At 48.1% G+C, this 21,180-nt stretch overlaps 2 protein-coding genes across 3 annotated transcripts in view; one reads left to right on the top strand and one right to left on the bottom strand.

The window, feature by feature from the left end:
* Positions 1 to 3,178: 3,178 nt before the first annotated feature.
* SPACA9 (sperm acrosome associated 9) lies at positions 3,179 to 20,683 on the bottom strand. Of its 2 annotated transcripts, XM_061604224.1 has the most exons (5): positions 20,571 to 20,683; positions 16,228 to 16,383; positions 7,075 to 7,277; positions 4,820 to 4,967; positions 3,179 to 3,287 (listed from the first exon to the last, which is right to left on the bottom strand). In XM_061604224.1, the coding sequence occupies exons 2-5, from the start codon at positions 16,369 to 16,371 to the stop codon at positions 3,279 to 3,281; spliced, it is 504 nt and encodes a 167-aa protein (XP_061460208.1). In that variant the 5' UTR covers positions 16,372 to 16,383; positions 20,571 to 20,683; the 3' UTR covers positions 3,179 to 3,278. The 2 variants fall into 2 exon arrangements, with proteins under 2 accessions (XP_061460208.1, XP_061460207.1); XM_061604223.1 differs by lacking the exon at positions 3,179 to 3,287 and having other exon boundaries at positions 4,574 to 4,967.
* The window catches only part of AK8 (adenylate kinase 8), a 94,992-nt gene continuing 94,153 nt past the window's right edge, over positions 20,342 to 21,180 (top strand). Inside the window, exon 1 of the mRNA XM_061604220.1 lies at positions 20,342 to 20,520. The gene's annotated coding sequence lies outside the window, so the exon portion shown is untranslated. The remainder of the gene's footprint in view (positions 20,521 to 21,180) is intronic.

Genomic DNA, 21,180 nt, shown 5'->3' with positions numbered 1-21,180 from the left:
CTCATCTGTGTTTTTGCAAACGATGAAAAATAGGATCCCATCCGAGGACCGTCTTTGGCTTGGATCACATAAAGGGGAACTGTGCAGATTGGTTATTAGGGGGAAGCCAGCTCTGTTAATCTTTCTCCTGAAAGATTTCTGCACTTCTGGGACAGGCTCTCTAGAGCCTGCTGCCCTCCAGAAGTTGCAGGGCTGCAGCTCCCACTGCCCTTGTGGCCGTTGGCCGTGCTGGCTGGACCTGATGGGAGTCCCAAAAACCTGTGGAGGTCCCCAGTTCCCCTGCAACAAAGGCTTCAGCATTACGAGGTGAAGGTGCTTTGTGCACAGAATGAGGCGTGACAAAACTAGGCTTCCAACCAGGCATAAACTGTTGGGATTCATTACCTCCAAGCAGTGTCAATTACTCTGGGTGGCTAAATAGCTGCGACACCTAGATGGAACCTCCCATCTTCCCAGCATGCCTTGCTTCTGAGGTTCCCGGGGTGTCTGTCCACTTTCGGAGACAGAATGCTGGACTAGATTTCATCTTGTTTTTAGAAGATGGACTAGATTTCATCATCTGTTTTTTTAGAAGTTCTGTGGACACTATCATTGCTTCAGTTTGGAATCAAGCTACCTGCCTTAGCATCTGTGACATAATGTCGCTATATATTGATATATCTGTCTAGTAGGGGTCAGTTACTCGTAGCCAAGATTGACCCAATATAATGGAACCAGAGGCATCAGTGCACGAGTGTCTAAAGCAGCCTTTCCCAACCAGTGTGCCTCCAGATGTTGGACCAAAACTCCCATCAGCCTCAGCCAGCATTGCCAGTGGTCAGGAAGATGGGAGTTGTGGTCCAACAACTTCTGGAGGCACACTGGTTGGGAAAAGCTAGTCTAAAGGGTATGTGCTTGCGCATGAAAGCCGCATCTGGACCTGGGAGATTGGCAACTGCTGGAGAATCGGCAGGCTTTTTCTAGCACAGAAATCCAGGGCACCCCTTTTCACCCCCACTTCTCTATAATGATGGATTTTAAACACGAGAGCCCAATTTTTGAGCATCGAGGCAACCTTTCACAGGCAGCTAAGTGGGAATTCTCATTTTCACTCTCGGATGATGGCTTGAAACAGTCTATTGTCAAGATTAGCGTGACCTTATGGGGGAATTAAAACCAATACCAGCAATAAATGGTTAATGTGGCACCTTCCATGTGCCACTGAAGCCATAAAATGGATGCGGTTAAATTGGAGTGTGAATGGCTTGATGTAATATTTTTGGACTTTCTGCATGAAGCATTGGCCGGGGGAAGGATTACCTATATGACACAGGAGAAATTGGGCACGTAGAAGAAGAAGAAACCTTTATATAAAAATATAGTTCAATCCTGGTTTAATATTCAAGGGGGACGGTTTCCTACCTGGATGAAAATGATTAAATATGTATTACATCAGAGAAAGGAAGCCAGCAAGATAGAAAAAGAGAAAAATAAATTGGCTTCCAGCGCTTTCTAGTGCTAAGCAGAATGCTTTGGTAGCTCTATAAACACCACCATAAATAATAAACGTTTTCTGCCAAAAGCGTGGGGATGTAGGTTGAAAGGGCTCAATTATTCATTTACTTCACTTCCTGCATGTAGCGAAGAAACCCAAACCCCACTGTGCATTTTGATGGACTACCTTATTACCAATGTGTTGATGGAAAAGGATAACTTTCTTTCCATTCCCCCCCAAAGAAAACTAGAACTGGAGCTAACATCAGAGCACCAGTGGTGTTTGATGCCCATCGGGACTGGGAGGGCAGAAGGCAGGGAGGCCTACAGGAGGTGGAGCCAAAGGCAGTGACTGGCGCATCCAGAGCCAACGAGAGAGATTCGGGAAGAGGAGGAGGCAGCTCACTGGCTGTTAAGTAAGAAGGCGGGTGGATGGAGGGTGAAGCGGACTGAGGGTGGGGCAGTGCCCCACTTACCCAAATAGACTGTCCTCTGCAGTGCAGGCTGGTCTAACCTGGTGCTTTGGCTTCTGTGACTCTGCCTCTATTTGTGGCTTTTCACCCCATGTGTCTACCAAACTCTCCCAGGTGATAAGAGTAAAGCCCATGCCGCCTTTTAGAAGAAAGGAGCTGCCTTGATTGAGAACACAAGAAGAGCCCGGCTGTGGATCAGGCCACAGGAGGCCCATCTAGTCCAGCCTCCAGCTCTCACAGGGGTCAAACAGATGCCCCAACAGGAAGCCCGCCAGCAGGACCCGAGTGCAAGAGCACCCTCCCCACTTGGCGACTCCCAACAACTAGCATCCAGAGGCGTACTGCTTCTGACCGTGGAGGGTAGTACATAGCCTCCATAGCTAGTAGCTACTGGTCGCCGTACCCTTTTAGAATTTGTCTAACCCTGCTTGAAAGCCGTCGGAGTCAGTGGCTGTTGCTACACCTTGTGGGAGCAAACTCCGGCGTTTTAACTCTGAACTGCATGAAGTCCTTTCTTTTGTCTACGGGCACAGGAAGCTGCCTTATCGTGCGTCAGGGCCACACACTGACTGGCAGCATCTCTCTGGGGCTTCAGCCAGGATCCTCTCCCAGCCCTTCCCAAAGGTGCTGTCAGGGACGGAACCTGCCACCTTCTGCATGCAAGGCAGGGACTCTTACCACTGAGCTACGGCCCATAAAAGGCCTGGGATGTGTCTTGAACCTGCCAACAGGACAAACCAAATAAAAGTACAGGGGCTGTCCGGGAAGAATTTAGGAACTGGGTTTTGCCCTAGACTTCCAATTCTTCCTACTGTGAAGGAGGAAGAGAGAAATCGTGATGAAAACAATAATAAAAAGTGGGGTACCATGTTTACCTACGGCCATACTACCCTGAACACGCTCGCTCTCGTCTGATCTTGGAAGCTAAGCAGGGTCAGGCCTGGTTAGCACTTGGATGGGAGACTGCCTGGGAGTGCTGTAGGCTTAGAGGACGGGCAATGGTAAACCACCTCTGAATGCCTCTTACCAGGAAAACCCTAGGAATATATCCAAGCAAAGATTTATTGGGTCGCCATCAGTCGTGATCGACTTGAAGGCATGTAACAACAACAAACCATGTTTATACGTGGGGAGGGGGAGCCCTCTGTCCCGGAAATTAAATGATCGCTACGTTTGCCTCTCCCTGCTTTTTCCCTCCCCTGCCTCCACATATTCTTCCTTTAGGACTTTGGTCACGACAGCACCTCTATCATTCTAGCAACGAGCCGTGCGTGCAGGGGAAATGGCTTTATTCAGAAGCATCTTCCGGTTAAGAGGCAAAAAAAACAGGAGCTAAGGATCCTGTGAGGAGGGGAAAACAGAACAATCAGACAAAAGGAGGTGAGTTGTACTGACAAGATCTAATGTGAAGATGCTCAGTTTTGTATAAACAAGGGGTGCTTCCCCCCCCCGCCCCCCAGCCCTGGCAAAAGTTGGTGTGAGTTTGTGAGAGGGGGAGAGAGAGAGAGAGAGAGAGACTGGCTCCCATCATCAGCTGCATGCTGGAAATGTGGTGGCTTCCCCCACCACCACCCAGTTTTTGGTGAGAAGTCAAGCTGTCCATCAGAGCATCACAGCTCCCAGGGGTGGCTGTGGCACCCATTTTCCAGAGGTGGCATTTTTTAAAAAAGCTGAAATGTGGTGCGAGTCTCTTGAGCTGACATGGCAGTTTTCAGTATAAAAATATTTCTCTCCTGCCTTGTGTGTTTTCCCCCTGGACAGTCAAAAGTTCTACTCAGCTGCATTCAGGGCTGAGCCCAGCAGAAAGCTGTTACAGTTCGCCATCTCCTGGTTCAACTTCATCCAGGCAGTGGGGAAGTCGCAGACAGGTGTACAGTTTGAGGGGCATTTCCACCATCTCAAAAATGTCTGTGTGAATGGGACCTCCATCCTGTGGTTGTTTTACTGCCCCTCTCTGCAACAATAAGCAACCCCATTCAGGCCCATAAAACTTGGGGAAGCCGGGGACTTCAACCAAGGCTTAACCAAAAGCCTTTGCACTGCAATGGCGGCTCACTGAGGGCTCCATCAAAGCTTTTTTTCCTGCCACCATAAGTACTACAAAAACTTGAAGGTTCTCAAGTGCTTGGGAAACCACACGCAATACATATTGCTGGTGGGTGAATCTCAGCCTGGTCAGTCACTAACCACTGGACACTGGTGGCTCCAATGTCAGTGAATCTGCTCTGGGTTTTCGTCTGAACTTTCAAGCAGCTCAGGTTCAGCACCTTGGACAGCTTATTGAAAGTTCAGACAAAACCGCGGAGTGGATTCACTCCCCTGCTGACATTGGAGTTAGCAGTCTCCACTGTTGCTAACTTTATAGGCCTGGTCTACTCTAACGCTGGGATTAATTAAAAAAACAGTGTTAATGGGAGTAGGCTAAAGGATCCACGACCTGAGCAACGGCCTGCCCCAAGAAAGGAATAAGATATCACTGCTTTGGTAGCGACAAGCACAATCTCTCTCTCTCTTTAATCAGGAAAGGGCATAACTGCAGCAGATATAGGGAGACTGTGTTTCAATCACCAGAAGCTAAGTGAACGAGCTTTTCTCTCTCTCTCTCTCTCTCTCTCTCTCTCTCTCTTTTAAAATGCATGTTTACCAGGTGGTTTCCAGGGCCCGTCGAGGAACTTGCGGATGGCCCTCCCTAGGCCGCCCAGCTCCTTCAGTTTAACCCGCCTATTTTCCCGCTCCCTGCCCTTCTCTGTCCAACTAGGCAAGGTCTGAGTGGCCTCGGTGGTGTAAGCGGGCAGGCCTAAATGATCGCGGTCCCCGACGTGCCGAATGGGCAGGTCTGTCTGCTGATAGATGGCCGCCCTCCTGGCACTCACGCTGTGTAGCATGTTCCGCGGAAGCTTCTCGGTGTGGGCCACCCACTCCTTTATGCAGTCTAGGACGATGGGGATGAGGCTCACCACGCCGCCGTAGTGGTTCCGGGCTTCATCGCAGCTGAGGTGGTTCACCACGTCGTGGGGGTACCTGTGGTACGTTTGGGGATGGGGGGAAGAGGAGCAAAGGTGTTGGTGCAGGCAATGGAAGCCACAGAACAATTCCCTCCACTCCAACCAGGGAGATCCAGCGTGGTATAGTGGTTCGAGTGTTGGACTCGGGACTCTGGAGACCAGGGTTCGAATCCCTGCTCGGCCATGAAGTTCACTGGATGTGACCTTGGGCCAGTCACTGTCTCCCAATCTAGCCTACGTCACAGGGCTGTTGTGAGTATAAAATGGAGAGTGAGAGAAGCATGTACATCACACAGCTCCTTGGAGGAAAGGGGGGGATAGTTTTTCTATCTCTAGGCCTTCCTCCTTGGGTTGCCAACTGGTCAGCAGGGAAAAAGGCAGCCTGACTGCCTTCCTTTGTGTTTGCATCCTTCCGCCACGGGGGTCTCTCAAAGTTAAATCTCGGAGGGATGAGTGGATGCATTTTAATCAGGGACGGGGAACACGTAACTGTTCCGATGTTGAACTCAGGCCTGGCCAGTGTGGCCAATGGTCAGGAATGAGGGGAGCTCTAGCCCAATAAAACATCCAAGTGGGGATGGAAAGACCTGTCAGCTTTGGTCCTCTCCGATTCTCATTTTTTCCCATCTTACATTCAGTTTTCCACATTTCTGCAGCAATTTGCAATTTCTTTTTTAAATCCTCATGAAAATTCTTCAGCATTTTAGCGTGAGTTTATCCTGCAAACACATTTCCGCATGCTGGTTTGACCAACTCAGACATTTTTGCAAGCAGTTTCTCCTCACAGAAGGCGTTTTTGGATGTTGTTTTTGCTAATATATTTATTTGTATGCACATTCCCCCCCGCCCCCATTACATGATTTTTGTGAACATTGATCTGAGAACGACATTGCAAACATTCAAATAATGGTGGATTTTGAAGGATTGGCTGTGTTTTGATTCTCATATTGTTTCGGAAAGTGAGGATTTGATAAGTTCCGCTTCAAATGCGAGCTGAATCGAATTTCTCCCTAATCTGGAGCCACAGGTTCCCCCATCCCTGATTTTCACTCGAGTGTGCATGCAGGGGAAGGCAAGTGCATGAAAATTAAGGTACAGGGGAGTGCGCAGCTGGCTATTTTACAAGCCAGAACTGTTGAACTGCATTTTGAACAGGAAGGGCCCTAGTTCCGCCGTGGAGCGTGTAATCCCCAGCAACTCCAGGTAGGGCTAGGAAACGCCCCCTGCCTGGAACCCTGGCGAGCCCCTGCCAGTCAGTGTGAACAATACTGAGCTAGATGGCCCCATTGTCTGACTCAGTATAAGGCAGCTTCCTTTGTTCCTAGGAACAGTCAGATTTGTGTAATTCGTAACCAATGCCCATTCTTTTCTTTCTTTCTTTACTTAATTTATATCCCGCCCTTCCTCCCAGCAGGAGCCCAGGTCGGCAAATGAAAGCGCCAAACACTTTAAAACATCGTAAAAACAGACTTGAAAATACATTAAAACATCTTTCACAATGTCTTTTTAAAAAAAGCTTTCAAACCATAGTGAAAAAAAGATTTAAAAACATTTTTTTAAAAAGATTTAAAACAGTGTTAAAAAGCAATTACACAGTAACTTGCAAAAACAAAACAAAACCAAGCAAGGCAATCGGAGAGCAAGTTAAAACACACTATTTTTTTCCCAGAAATGCTAATTGTCAAAGCCTAACGCGGTAAAGTTCCCCAAATCATTTAGATTTTAAACAATCTAAAAAGTGTGTGTGTGTGTCAAGTTGGTAATTGCCCTAGAATATTTTCAGAAGCAGCGGTGTGGGACTGTTGCAGCAAAAAGCTACTCTTCTGGCTCTTCTAAAGGCTAGCAAATTTCATCGGGCCATAGTGCGCTGGCTGAGCCAATTCCCACTGGCATCTCCAGACAGAGCTCGGAGAAACCCTGGCCTGAAACCCTGCAGAGCTGCTGCTAGTCAGTGCAGACGATGCTGGGCTTAGATGGACCGATGGTCCTGGTTCAATATAAGGTAGTTTCCTACGTTAGCTGTTACGGTGTAAGGCCGCCTTGGCCAACCTGGTGCCCTGCAGGCATTTTTGGATTACAGACTCCCACTAGCTGCCCCCCGCGCTCCGTAACCGGATACCTACTTTGCTCGGATTCCACTGAGGTCGTTGCTGTGGCTCACCAAAGTTTTGCATTTCTCCAAGAGGGTGTTGGTGACTGTGTTGCCGGGGTGAAGGGATTCCAGCCTTTGGCAGAGTTTGTTCAGATCGCTGCAGATGCTGAGGAACATGAACATGATGCGCTTGTCGGTGGAGTTGTTGCAATAATGGTCCATGTAAGTCTGTACCTGCCAGACACAAGATGGGGGAAGTTATCCCGACTGGCCAGCAGGGGGCAACGCTAGCACGGCAAAAGGCACATAGGTCCTTTTCGAATCTGCAGCTCTGCGGCCCTGCGGTGGTAGGGTTCGAATGTCGATCTTAGCAAGTAAGCAGGCCTGGTTTCCGCCGCATGCTGAATATGGACAGCTGGTGTAGCACAGAGGTTGGAGCACTGGAAGGCCCAGGTTCAAATCCCCACACAGCCATTCAGCTCACTGGGTGATCTTAGGCCAGCCACTGCCTCTCAGCCAAACCCACCACGCAGGGTTGTTGTGAGGCTACTGTGGGGAGGGGGAGGACCATGTTTGTACATCACCTGGAGCTCCTTTGGAGGAAAGGTGGGCTATAAAATCTAGCAATAAATGGTTAAAGATATCAATAAACTCACTCTGGCTGAGTCTGGAACTAGGTAGTATCTCTCAAAATGACCTACCTCACAGGGTTGTTGTGAGAACAAAATGGGAAGCGATGTATGTCACCCTGAGTTCTGGGTTGGAGTTTTTAAAAAAAACACAGCGGTGTAACTAATAACTAATGACAACTTGGGAATATTCAGAACCACCCATTTCGGTTTCCACATTCATAAGAACATAAGAAGAGCCTGCTGGATCAGGCCAGTGGCCCATCTAGTCCAGCATCCTGTTCTCACAGTGGCCAACCAGGTGCCTGGGGGAAGCCCGCAAGCAGGACCCGAGTGCAAGAACACTCTCCCCTCCTGAGGCTTCCGGCAACTGGTTTTCAGAAGCATGCTGCCTCTGACTAGGGTGGCAGAGCACAGCCATCATGGCTAGTAGCCATTGATAGCCCTGTCCTCCATGAATTTGTCTAATCTTCTTTTAAAGCCGTCCAAGCTGGTGGCCATTACTGCATCTTGTGGGAGCAAGTTCCATAGTTTAACTATGCGCTGAGTAAAGAAGTACTTCCTTTTGTCTGTCCTGAATCTTCCAACATTCAGCTTCTTTGAATGTCCACGAGTTCTAGTATTATGAGAGAGGGAGAAGAACTTTTCTCTATCCACTTTCTCAATGCCATGCATAATTTTATACACTTCTATCATGTCTCCTCTGACCCGCCTTTTCTCTAAACTAAAAAGCCCCAAATGCTGCAACCTTTCCTCGTAAGGGAGTCGCTCCATCCCCTTGATCATTCTGGTTGCCCTCTTCTGAACCTTTTCCAACTCTATAATATCCTTTTTGAGATGAGGCGACCAGAACTGTACACAGTATTCCAAATGCGGCCGCACCATAGATTTATACAACGGCATTATGATATCGGCTGTTTTATTTTCAATACCTTTCCTAATTATCGCTAGCATGGAATTTGCCTTTTTCACAGCTGCCGCACACTGGGTCGACATTTTCATCGTGCTGTCCACTACAACCCCGAGGTCTCTCTCCTGGTCGGTCACTGCCAGTTCAGACCCCATGAGCGTATATGTGAAATTAAGATTTTTTGCTCCAATATGCATAATTTTACACTTGTTTATATTGAATTGCATTTGCCATTTTTCTGCCCATTAACTCAGTTTGGAGAGGTCTTTTTGGAGCTCTTCGCAATCCCTTTTTGTTTTAACAACCCTGAACAATTTAGTGTCATCAGCAAACTTGGCCACTTCACTGCTCACTCCTAATTCTAGGTCATTAATGAACAAGTTGAAAAGTACAGGTCCCAATACCGATCCTTGAGGGACTCCACTTTCTACAGCCCTCCATTGGGAGAACTGTCCGTTTATTCCTACTCTCTGCTTTCTGCTTCTTAACCAATTTCTTATCCACAAGAGGACCTCTCCTCTTATTCCATGACTGCTAAGCTTCCTCAGAAGCCTTTGGTGAGGTACCTTGTCAAACGCTTTTTGAAAGTCTAAGTACACTATGTCCACTGGATCACCTCTATCTATATGCTTGTTGACACTCTCAAAGAATTCTAATAGGTTACTGAGACAGGACTTTCCCTTGCAGAAGCCATGCTGGCTCTGCTTCAGCAAGGCTTGTTCTTCTATGTGCTTAGTTAATCTAGCTTTAATAATACTTTCTACCAGTTTTCCAGGGACAGAAGTTAAGCTAACTGGCCTGTAATTTCCGGGATCCCCTCTGGATCCCTTTTTTGAAGATTGGCGTTACATTTGCCACTTTCCAGTCCTCAGGCACGGAGGAGGACCCAAGGGACAAGTTACATATTTTAGTTAGCAGATCAGCAATTTCACATTTGAGTTCTTTGAGAACTCTCGGGTGGATGCCATCCAGGCCCGGTGATTTGTCAGTTTTTATATTGTCCATTAAGCTTAGAACTTCCTCTCTCGTTACCACTATTTGTCTCAGTTCCTCAGAATCCCTTCCTGCAAATGTTAGTTCAGGTTCAGGGATCTGCCCTATATCTTCCACTGTGAAGACAGATGCAAAGAATTCATTTAGCTTCTCTGCAATCTCCTGATCGTTCTTTAGTACACCTTTGACTCCCTTATCATCCAAGGGTCCAATTGTCTCCCTAGATGGTCTCCTGCTTTGAATGTATTTATAGAATTTTTTGTTGTTGGTTTTTATGTTCTTAGCAATGTGCTCCTCAAATTCTTTTTTAGCATCCCTTATTGTCTTCTTGCATTTCTTTTGCCAGAGTTTGTGTTCTTTTTTTATTTTCTTCATTTGGACAAGACTTCCATTTTTTGAAGGAAGACTTTTTGCCTCTAAGAGCTTCCTTGACTTTGCTCGTTAACCATGCTGGCATCTTCTTGGCCCTGGCGGTACCTTTTCTGATCTGCGGTATGCACTCCAGTTGAGCTTCTAATATAGTGTTTTTAAACAACTTCCAAGCATTTTCGAGTGATGTGACCCTCTGGACTTTGTTTTTCAGCTTTCTTTTTACCAATCCCCTCATTTTTGTGAAGTTTCCTCTTTTGAAGTCAAATGTGACCGTGTTGGATTTTCTTGACAATTGGCCAGTTACATGTATGTTTAATTTAATAGCACTGTGGTCACTGCTCCCAATCGGTTCAACAACACTTACATCTTGCACCAGGTCCCGGTCCCCACTGAGGATTAAGTCCAGGGTTGCCATCCCTCTGGTCGGTTCCATGACCAACTGGTCTAGGGAATAGTCATTTAGAATATCTAGAAACTTTGCTTCTTTGTCATGACTGGAACACATACGCAGCCAGTCTATGTCCAGGTAGTTGAATTCACCCATTACTACCACATTTCCTAGTTTGGATGCTTCCTCAATTTCATATCTCATCTCAAGGTCTCCCTGAGCATTTTGATCAGGGGGACAATAGATCGTTCCCAGTATTAAGTCCCTCCTGGGGCATGGTATCACCACCCACAACGATTCTGTGGAGGAGTCTGCCTCTTTTGGGGTTTCGAGCTTGCTGGATTCAATGCCTTCTTTCACGTATAGAGCGACTCCGCCACCAATACGTCCTTCCCTGTCCTTCCGATATAGTTTATATCCAGGGATAACCGTATCCCACTGGTTTTCTCCATTCCGCCAGGTCTCCGTTATGCTCACTATATCAATGCTGTCCTCTAAGACCAAGCACTCCAGTTCTCCCATCTTGATTCGCAGGCTCCTAGCATTAGCGTACAGGCACTTGTAAGCAGTGTCACTCTTCAAGTGTCTTTGGCACTTGTGGTTAGGCCTGTGGTAATTTTGCTCTTCTGAATTTATATCCTGTGCCCCTGCTCTCACAATGCCTACTTCTAGGCCTACCCCTTTTAAAACTGCATCATTTCTTTGGTTTTTATCCCAGGGGGTAGGTTTATTCCGAACTGGACCTTTCTCAGCTCCTGTCGGGTTTCCCCCCTCAGTCAGTTTAAAAGCTGCTCTGCCACCTTTTTAATTTTAAGTGCCAGCAGTCTGGTTCCATTCTGGTTCAAGTGGAGCCCGTCCCTTTTGTACAGGCCCGGCTTGTCCCAAATTGTTCCCCAGTGCCTAACAAATCCAAACCCTTCCACCCGACACCATCGTCTCATCCACGCATTGAGACTGCGAAGCTGGGCCTGTCTGGCTGGTCCTGCGCGTGGAACCGGTAGCATTTCAGAGAAAGCCACCTTGGAGGTCCTGGCTTTCAGCATCCTACCTAGCAACCTAAATTTTGCTTCCAGGACCTCACGGCTGCATTTCCCCATGTCGTTGGTGCCAACGTGCACCACGACCACTGACTCCTTCCCGGCACTGTCTACCAAACTATCTAGACGACGGGCGATATCCGCAACCTTCGCACCAGGCAGGCAAAACACCTTGCGGTCTACACGCCCATCACACACCCCACTGTCTATGTTCCTAATGATCGAATCACCCACTACAAGGATCCCTCCACCCCCTGGAGATATATCCTTGGCACGAGAGGATAGCTGCTCATCCCCCAAGGAATGGGTCCCTTCTAAGGGATCGTTTCCCTCTTCCTCAGCTGGATGCTCTCCTTCCCCGAGACCATCGTTGTCCATGATAGCAGGAGAGCTATCATCGTTGGAGTGGGACACAGCTATAACGTCCCTGAAGGCCTCCTCCACACACCTCTCTGCCTCTCTCAGCTTTTCCAGGTCCGCCACCTTGGCCTCAAGGAAATGAAGTCGTTCCCGGAGAGCCAGGAGCTCATTGCACCGAGAGCATACCCATGACTTCTGTCCAACAGGCAGATAGTCGTACATGCTGCAGGCGGTGCAAAACACTGGGAAGCCCCCACACCCCTGCTGGCTTCTTACCTGCATAGTTTTGTTTAAGGTTTATTACGTCAATGGGTTGGAGACTGCGGTTTAGTTGAGGTCAGGGAACAGACGGGCAGAGTGGGGGGCCCTGGCCTCCCCGCCCTGCTGCCGAACTCGCTCTGCTGCTTAACTCGCCTTGACGCTTCGTCAGCTGGGGCTCCCTCTAGCTCGTGGAGCCAGCCATTCTTTATGGATTGCCATGTTTTCTTCTCTTCAGGGCTGGGCCAAAAGATTTTGCTAGCGGTGGGTGATAGGCAAGATGGCAGACGCCCGTGGGAGAGGGCTGTAGCTCAGTGGCAGAGGACCTTTCTGCGTGCAGAAGGTCCCGGGTTCAATCCTCAGCACCTCCAGGAAAGGCAGGGAGAAACTCCTTGTCTGAAACTCTGGAAAGCTGTTCAGCCTAGTATAGAACATATTTGTATATTGCAATTTCATTTTTTTTAAATCAAAGTGTTTTTGTTGTTGTTCTATGCCTTCAAGTCGATTACGACTGATGGTGACCCTATGAATCTTTTTGGGATATATTCCTAGGGCTTTCATGGTAAGAGGTATTCAGAGGTGGTTTACCATCGCCTTTCTCTAAGACTACCAGGCCTGACCCTGCTTAGCTTCCGAGATCAGACAAGATCGGCCATGTTCGGGGTAGTATGGCCGTAGGCTCAAGGTGTTTACCATAGTTAAAATCCAATTAAAAGCCACACAAAAGCTACAACAGGTCATCCATTGAACAAGGTCCTAAAGAGGAGACGGAATTAACTGGCTGTGATTCACACACCTGTTCCCTGCTTGGCTGAGGCTCGACTCGGTCTTCGCCTTCACCACATGCCCTGCCTGTATTGCTGTAGCCAGAAAACCTTGCTGCTTCGAAGATACTTACAATAATCAATGTGGCTCGGCTGAATCGGCCCTCAAAAAGGCAGCAAAACAGAGAGTCGACTGCCTGGCTTAAATTTGTTTTTATTTTTTGCAGCTCTGCCTAAATCCGGGGCACCTGCAAAAAGCTACAACTCTGATCTGCAGCCTTGCAGAAACGGAGTGATTTCCTGGACCTGACAAACATCTGGAGAGGAGGACTGTCACAGTCTTTTGCCTTTTATTGGGAGGGGGTCTTTCCTTTCCCATGCAAGAGAATGCAAACGGTGGGGGAACGGTTGCGGGGGGAAAGATAATGGGGTTCAGAGGTTGCCAGCTCAAATCCGGTGCAGGCCGGTACTTGCTGCAAATCGGTATCCTCAGTTGGCCTCTTGGCAATCTTGGGTCAGCTATAAGCAGACAGGTAGTCTCCCTGCATAGCGGACGCCACTGGTATCGGGGCTGCTTAATTGAGTCCCGTGATGACAAACTCAGCGGAAAAAGGGCAAGGTTGCACAGGCAGGGTTGTGTGAACTCTCCGCCTCCTTCCTTTTTTAAGTGGCCCCTTCAGATTTTGAGCTCGGGCTCACTGGCACAATGGAATGCCATTGCCGTGCACACCCCTAATGGGAGGAATAGATCAAAATAATGGTACGTCTCTTTGGAAGGGGAGAGGAGAGGCCTGTTAGTCACTAGACAGCCCTCCAAGGATGTGCCGCTTTCTTCCCGAGAAGGCGGTTGCTTGAACCTTCAGCCATCCCTGAGTGTTAAAGCATCTTTACCTGACTTTCCCCTCTCCCCTGCTGACAAGACATGCTTGTCCCGAGTGCTTTGCACACACTTCTTTTGGTGATCCTCATTACAGCAGTCCTGCTTGGTGGGCCCGTGTCTGTATGTTAGGCTTGGGGAGGATGAAGAGGAGAAAGACAAGCAGTGCAAGCAGTGCCTTAAGGCTACTCAGGGTGCTATTCTGAAACATTTTGGTTGGTTGCAGGAATGGTATTGACCCAACTGTGGTTTTAAAACACTTCCATCATATAAAATAGTGTGCATGGCCACATCCACACCAAACATTCTTTCTACTTTAAACAGTCCTAGCTTCCCCCAAAGAATCCTGGGAACTGTAGTTTGTGAAGGGTGCTGAGCATTATTAGGAGACTCCGATTCCCCTGACAGAGCACCAAAGGCCAGAGCGGTTTAACAGTCAGTCCCTCTACCCAGGGAACTCTGGGAATTCTAGCTCTGTGAGGGGAATGGGGGGATCTCCTAGCAATTCTCAGCTCCAATTTGTGTATCCCAAATTGTTTGGGGCCTTTGAAGTCATCACGAATGTCCTGAAACGTGGGTGGAAATGGATTGGTAGCCAGTGCCATTCTTTAAAACTGGTGCTGTACCCATTCTGTATGCTGTTCTACTTAGCAGTCTAGTCGCCATATTCTGCACTAGCTGCGGCATCTGTGTGGTCTCCAAGGGCAGCCCCATGTAAGTCACATTATGATAATCCAGCCGGGAGGTGAGCAGAGCATGGATTATGATGGCGAGGCGCTCCCTGACCAGGAACGATGGTGGCTGGTGTGCCAGTAGTAATATTGTGCCAATGATAACTTGAGCCTTCAGGGACAAAACAGGATATAAGAGTACATACACTCAAGCGACGGACCTTCTCCTTTGTGAAGAGTGCAACCCTGTCTAGAGCAGGTCATCTGTCTAATTCCCAGACATGAGAGTCACCAATTCATAAGACCTCCATTTTATTGGTATTCAGTTCATTGGCCCTCATTCAGCCTATTTCAATGTCCAGATACTGGTCTATCTTACAGCTTACCCCACTGAACACTTGACTTCACTAGGGTTGCCAGGTCAGAAGCATCCCAAATCCTGAGATTTCAGGGGCAGGGCCCTAGTGATGTCACTTCCCCAGGCACCTTCTTACCCCCACCCCACTCACTCCTTTTGGGAAGAGACTTCAGCATCTTGGACAGCTCCTTTAAATTTTGGACTAAAACTCAGAGGGGATTCCCCTGCCCCAGTGACATGCAGCCAACAGTCACCACTGTCTGGAGAGCACCAAGTCGTAGGGCATCCTTGATGCTGAGGATCATTTGGATGAACTTGAGCTGTGAACTGAATGTGAGCCGAGCTAGTCCGTTTGGTAAAGGGACGAAGGCGAACTGGAATTAGTTCCTTTCTTGAACATCTTGAACTAGAACCAGTTCCTTTTTAACATGAACTTTCCAAGCTCTGGATGTGCAGAGGTGAGTTATACACAGAGAACTAGGACGAAGCAAAGATTTGGATTTGGGCAGATGCTGTTAATTGGTACTTGCTGGGCACTTGCTTCTGCACCTGTGCTCAACCTGTACATTTGTAAATAAACAGATGATTGCAAAGGCACCCAAGGGCTTCCTCCTCTAAACAAAGACTACTCTGGAATCAGTGCAACAGTCTGCCCTTAGGGAAGACAGGAGAGCAATGAAATAGCCTGGGGTTAACCCTAGCCAGAGACATCAGCGGGCTTTTAAAAACGTGTTCGTCAAAATGGAATGCTTATTATGTGAGTCTTATCCAGGTCTAAATGTTATTGTGACCTGGAAGGGTGAAAAACGAGGTGGTTTGTGTGTGTGTGTGTGTGTTTGAAAGAGAAATATTCCAAGACTGATCACTTAAGAGTTGACACATTTTTCTAGTTAGTACAACCCAGAAGAAAAATCGGCAAGTCCCCCAAGGATGGAGAGGCAGGTCTTAATTCATCATTCCACTTTTGCCATACAGCCATTATTTTTAATAGGCGGTTTCCAAAGTTATAGTTACACCGTGGGGACGCGTATGTGGAGTGAGGGAAAGCGGTGTGTGAGTATGAGAGGTGGGAAAAGGCTGTCACAACAAGGTTTGGCAAGAAAGGAGTGGATACCATGTCCTCGATTATCTGTGAAACCGCTTTCCTTTCAATGGACCAATGGATTCATAAATTGCAATTAAGGATGGGTGGATCTGTTTTCCAGTTTCTCATTTTTTCCAATCTCAACTTCAGTTTCCCACATCAGTTTGTGAGTTTTTTAAAGTCCTCATGAAAACTCATCAGGATTTTACTGCAAATTTCTCCTACTGTATGCCGTTTCCCTTCCTATACTCATTTTTGCAAAGCAGATTCCCCAGCAACGCATTTTCCCGTGCTCTTTTCATGAAAATTTTTTTCATGCATTTTTACGTGCACTTTGTGTGCATTTTTGAGAACCGCTCTATGAAATTTGAAGAAGTTTCAGTTTGCATACAGTTTCGGGAAGCATGCGTTAGTCCAGTTTGCCTTTAAATACAAACTAAATAGAGTTTCTCCACTGTCCCTAGTTCTGGGATCCCTTTCTACCTGTCCGATGCTTGAGATGGGCTTGATCTTGTCATGGGCGTTTTCTCGTGTGTGTTCCAGCGCAGCGATGAAAGTGAATTGCTGCTGTTGGAAGACCTTGTATGTCTGTTCGATGTTCCGCAGACTCTCTTTGATTTCATTCATTTTCCCCCCCTCCTAGAGTTTTGGAAGAAACAGCAGGACGTTTGTTCAGTAAATAAGCAGACTGTTAGAAAGGCACTGTTGGTCTCGAGGGCTCCCCTGGGTCACTCTTCACTATACTTTTAATTATCCTTTGATTAAAAAGCTAATTGCCTAAATATTGAGTCCTGCAATCCCATGCTGTTTGAGCAGAATATTAGACCGGGGCAGGGGCTAACCTGTGACGATCCAGATGTTGCGGAACTACAACTCCCATCAGCCCCTGCCAGCTCGCTCCAGATAGTTTGGACTACAACTCCCAACAGATGCGGCTGATGGGAGTTGTAGTCCTAAACAGGTTGGAGATGGCTGTCCCCGGTACGCCACAAAGTGGGGCCTGCCAACAAAATGTTGCAGTGTGCTCAGGGCTCCTGTTCAGGGCGCCAGCCAGCATGCCATGTCCACCAACTCCACAGTCCCCACTGAGCAGTTTAGGGGATGTTGTTTTTCACCCACCTTAGCATTTTTCCCCTCCCCCTCAAAGATCTTCTTATGCTTATGCCAAGCTGGCCAGCACTTGTTCCCTTCTACGTGGATAAGAGGATGTGGCAACAAAATGATCCACATCCGTGGGGAATTGGCATAAAGGACATTATGTTATGCTAGAATATCCTGACTTGAAACCCTGGAGAGCTGCTGCCGGACAATGTAGACAATATTGAGCTAGATGGACCACGGGTCTGATTCAGTAGGAGGCAGTTGCCTATGTTTCTGTTTAAGTCAGCCCTTTAATCAGGACCACGAGGACCTGAATAAATTATTTCTAGAAGGACTATAGCTCACTGATGGAGGTCATTTGCACGCAGGAAGTCCCAGGTGCAGTCCCCGGCATATCCAGGTAGGCTGGGAGAGGCCTTCTGTCTGAAATCCTGGAAAGCTGCTGCCAGTCAGTGTAGACAATGTAGAGCTAGATGGGCCAATAGGCTGACTCAGTTGAAGGCAGCTTCCAGTGTCTCCAAAGAACTGTGGTTTATTCCAGAGGGATGAATGGCAACCCATTCCCTTATATGGGAAGAAGTAGATGGATGCCATCTTGCCCCAAAGGAACTGACTCCCTGCCATGGCTGATTAGATGCCAGCCTTTGAGAATGGTTAAGAGTGTTGGGCTAAGTCCTGGGAGACCTGAGTTCATCCCCATGCAGCCATGAAGCTCACTGGGTGACCTCGGGCCAGTCGCTGCCTCTCAGCCTAACCTACCTCACAGGGCAGTTGCGAAGACAAACTGGGGACCATGTACGCCGCCTGGAGCCTCCTTGGAGGCAAGGTGGGATAAGAGTGGAAGAACAAATCTAGCCCCATGCTAGGCTTTGTCTTTTGGTCGTGCTAGAGTGTGACAGAATGACTGGAGTGTGGAATAGCTTTTTTCTTTTTCGACACAGAGAGATTTTCCCCATGTGCCAAATTTGTTCTCATTACCATCGGAATGCAGAGCCAAGAGATCAGTTTTTAAAAACAATTAATCTAATGGGTTTTTGTATGTGTGTGATTGTACTCTTTTTCTTTATTCATATCTGATGGGAAAACGTTTATCTTAACACGAAGGCTGCTCATGCACCATACCTTTAAAACATGTCCTTGCCCCCACCCCCAAAAAGGAATCCCAAGAACTGTAGCTTACCCCGCACGGTGGTACAATTCCCAGCATCCTTAGCAAACTACAGTTCCCAGGATTCTTACGGGCAGGGATATGTGCTTTAAATGTATGGTGTGTAACGCAGCCAAAATGCATCCCAGATTATCCCAGTTCTTCTGTTCAGTTCTTGGTGCTTCGTGGGCGCAAGCAAGGTTGATGCACTTTCCGTAGCTGCCTTGCCACGGAAGGGCCCAGCTGCAATATTTCTGTGTGTGTGTTTTTAAAGGTAGAGTGCGGGAGATACATCATGTTTGTCCTCAGTGGTCCCAGAGCCCCAAACAGTAAGTCAATACAGTTATAATGATGCTGCGGAAACCGGCCAGCAATCCAGGGGAGACCACTGACAATCAGACGCCATAAACCCTAGTGAGTCGATTGTAAACATAATGCAGCGATGCATCAACTGTGACGCGGAGAAAAGACCAAGGGAAGGGAAGCCGCCTCTGGGCTGGCATAAAATGGTGGCCCAAGTGACTTTAGATTTCCTCCCATCCATAAAGCGGAAGGCTAGCTTGATGGACGGTGGAACACATACGTCCTGAGGCTGACGTTAACCTTTGCTCGCCTTGCGGCTGTGGGGGAGATGAGGTGGCTGTGGCGTTTTGAGCATGGATCATGCGCAGCTGTAAGCTGAACAGAGTATGAGGATGTCTAGGGCCTTCATAGGTGCCACTATTGAAATGGATGGATGTGACTAAATTAGGCATATGTGCCCACTCGACCACTGCAATCTGCGGAACTGTCACTGTTACAAATATTTGTTCCGCACTGGTAAGAAATTGTTCTTTTAGTGTGGCAGCGGAGAGCCAGTGTGGCATAGTGGTTAAGGTGTTGGACTACGACCTGGGAGACCAGGATTCAAATCCCCACACAGCCATGAAGCTCACTGGGTGGCCTTGGGCCAGTCACTGCCTCTCAGCATCAGAGGAAGGCAATGGTAAACCACCTCTGAATACCGCTTACCATGAAAATCCTATTCATAGGGTCGCCATAAGTCGGAATCGACTTGAAGGCAGTCCATTTCCATTTCCAGTATAGCAGCACCTACAATGAGGAACTCCTTGCCTCTTGACATCAGGCGGGCAAAAGCAAGCCAGGCGCAATCTTCTGGTAAATTGGCAACCCTAGTTGGATTATAACCAGTGGGCTGAGCTTACCTGGTTACCTGGTGTCCTGGGGCAAGAAAGCCTTCTGCAGTGGTGGCATGTAAGAGCTGGAACACGAGACTAGCATGAGTGATGGGTTGCACTGCGCTTCAACTGGGCTCCATGAGTGTGGACGGGCCACATATTGAACACTGACACCCAAAATGGTTTGTGTATGACAGGCTTTGCCAATGTGGGGGCCTCCAGATGTGTTGGACTACAACTCCCATCAGCCCCAGGCTGAAGGTCACCAGGTTGGCGAGGGATGGTAAAAAGGAGCTGCCCTCAGTAAAAATAAAATGAAATCCCCCCTTGTGTGTGTGTGTGTGTGACTGTGCTGAGTATCCTAATCTAAAGGAGGTCAACCCAGAGCAGGGACTTGTACAGAGACACAACAGGCACCCTCCTCTTAGAGCAGGTCATTCTGTTTTCTCCCTGCACCTGGAGTTATTGAATGACTGAGACACTCCTGTTTCAGAGACCCAGCAGAATGACCTACCCTCCAGCGGACTGTTTTTGATGCCTGCTGAAAACTTTTTTGTTTAGGCAAGCCTACCCAGGCATGAAAATTTATTATGTACATTTGTGTCTTTAAAAAAAAGAAGTTGATTTTTATCTAATTGATTTTAATAGTTTATCATGTCTGCTGTTGTGCTCTTTTTATTACTATGGGTAATAAATATGTTCTACTATCTTATGCAACCCGTTTAAGAGATAATATTTATTTTGTTGTGTTAGCGAGATATAACCCTTGCTTTAAAAAACACATAATTGAAAATGATAAAATACATTTTAAAAAAAAGAAACTCCTGTAAAATGCAACAGTGGTCAAACCACAGATAAAACATGACCTTTACAGGCTAGTGTGGTGTAGTGGTTAGACTGAGTGTTGGACTACGATCTGGGAGACCTGGGTTCGAATCCCCACGCAGCCATGAGGCTCGCTGGGTGACCTTGGGCCAGTCACCGCCTCTCAGCCTCAGAGGAAGGCAATGGCAAACCCCCTCTGAATACCGCATACCATGAAAACGCCATTTGTAGGGTCGCCATAAGTTGGGATTTCCATTTTTTTTACAGGCACACTCTAGAAACCCAGTGACCGAGTCAAACTACTCTCACTCTCTCTCCATCTATCTCAGTATTGCCTACCCTGACTGGCAGCGTCTCTCGAGGGTTTCAGGCGGGGACACTCCACGCCCAACTGCCATTGGAGCTTGTACCCGGGCCCTTCTGCTCTACCATTGAAGTACAGCCCTTCCCGTTCAAACAGCGTTGTAGAACGTTCCTAGCGCCCCGCCCACTTGAACTCCGCGATCTCCAGGAGAACCCTGCGAGGTAGGTGCGCGTCATTAATTTGCCAACACCGTCTAGCTGCTCGTTCTCACCTTTGCTCCTTTCCCCGATCTTGCATGTCCCGGAGCTGCCGCCTCCTCCGCTGCTGCCGCTGGTGGTTGGCAATCGCAGCCTCCTTGGCTGGATCCCGGCGGCTGTCCTATCTTTTGCAGCCGGAGCAATTGTTACAAGGGTCTCTCCGGGCAACCGGGACGGGTGTGGCCAGAGGCAACTGCTGACGCGGCCGACGCGTCTCTCCCCCCCCCCACCTCACCCCGGCTTGAAAGGAGGGAGAATCAGCTGCTTTTCTGTGGAGAGATTTTGCGCCGGGCTTGGAGGGACTTTGGAGGGAGCGCGAAGCTCCAAATGGAGCCTCCACGTGCAGGCGCAGTCTACCTCGAGGGACAAGAGACGGGAAATCTCTCTCTTGCCCCCCTCTCCCATGGGATCTTTCTTTATTCCGTGTTCCAGGCAGGGCAGTGGGTTGTATTTCCAGCTAAGTCCTACTAAGGAATAAGACCCATTGGAGTTAAGGGGTGAAATCCCATGTTAGCCTTACTCAGAGTAGATCCATTGAAATGGATGGACTAATTTAGCTCCCTTAATCTTCATAGGCTCTAGTCTAAGCAGAACCAAGACAGATCCACACCATACATCATCATC

Source organism: Rhineura floridana, chromosome 20 (assembly GCF_030035675.1).
Source record: "Rhineura floridana isolate rRhiFlo1 chromosome 20, rRhiFlo1.hap2, whole genome shotgun sequence".
Lineage (NCBI taxonomy): Eukaryota > Metazoa > Chordata > Lepidosauria > Squamata > Rhineuridae > Rhineura > Rhineura floridana.
The sequence above is the reverse complement of the archived record's forward strand: the minus strand, read 5'-3'. Positions and strand labels throughout refer to the sequence as shown.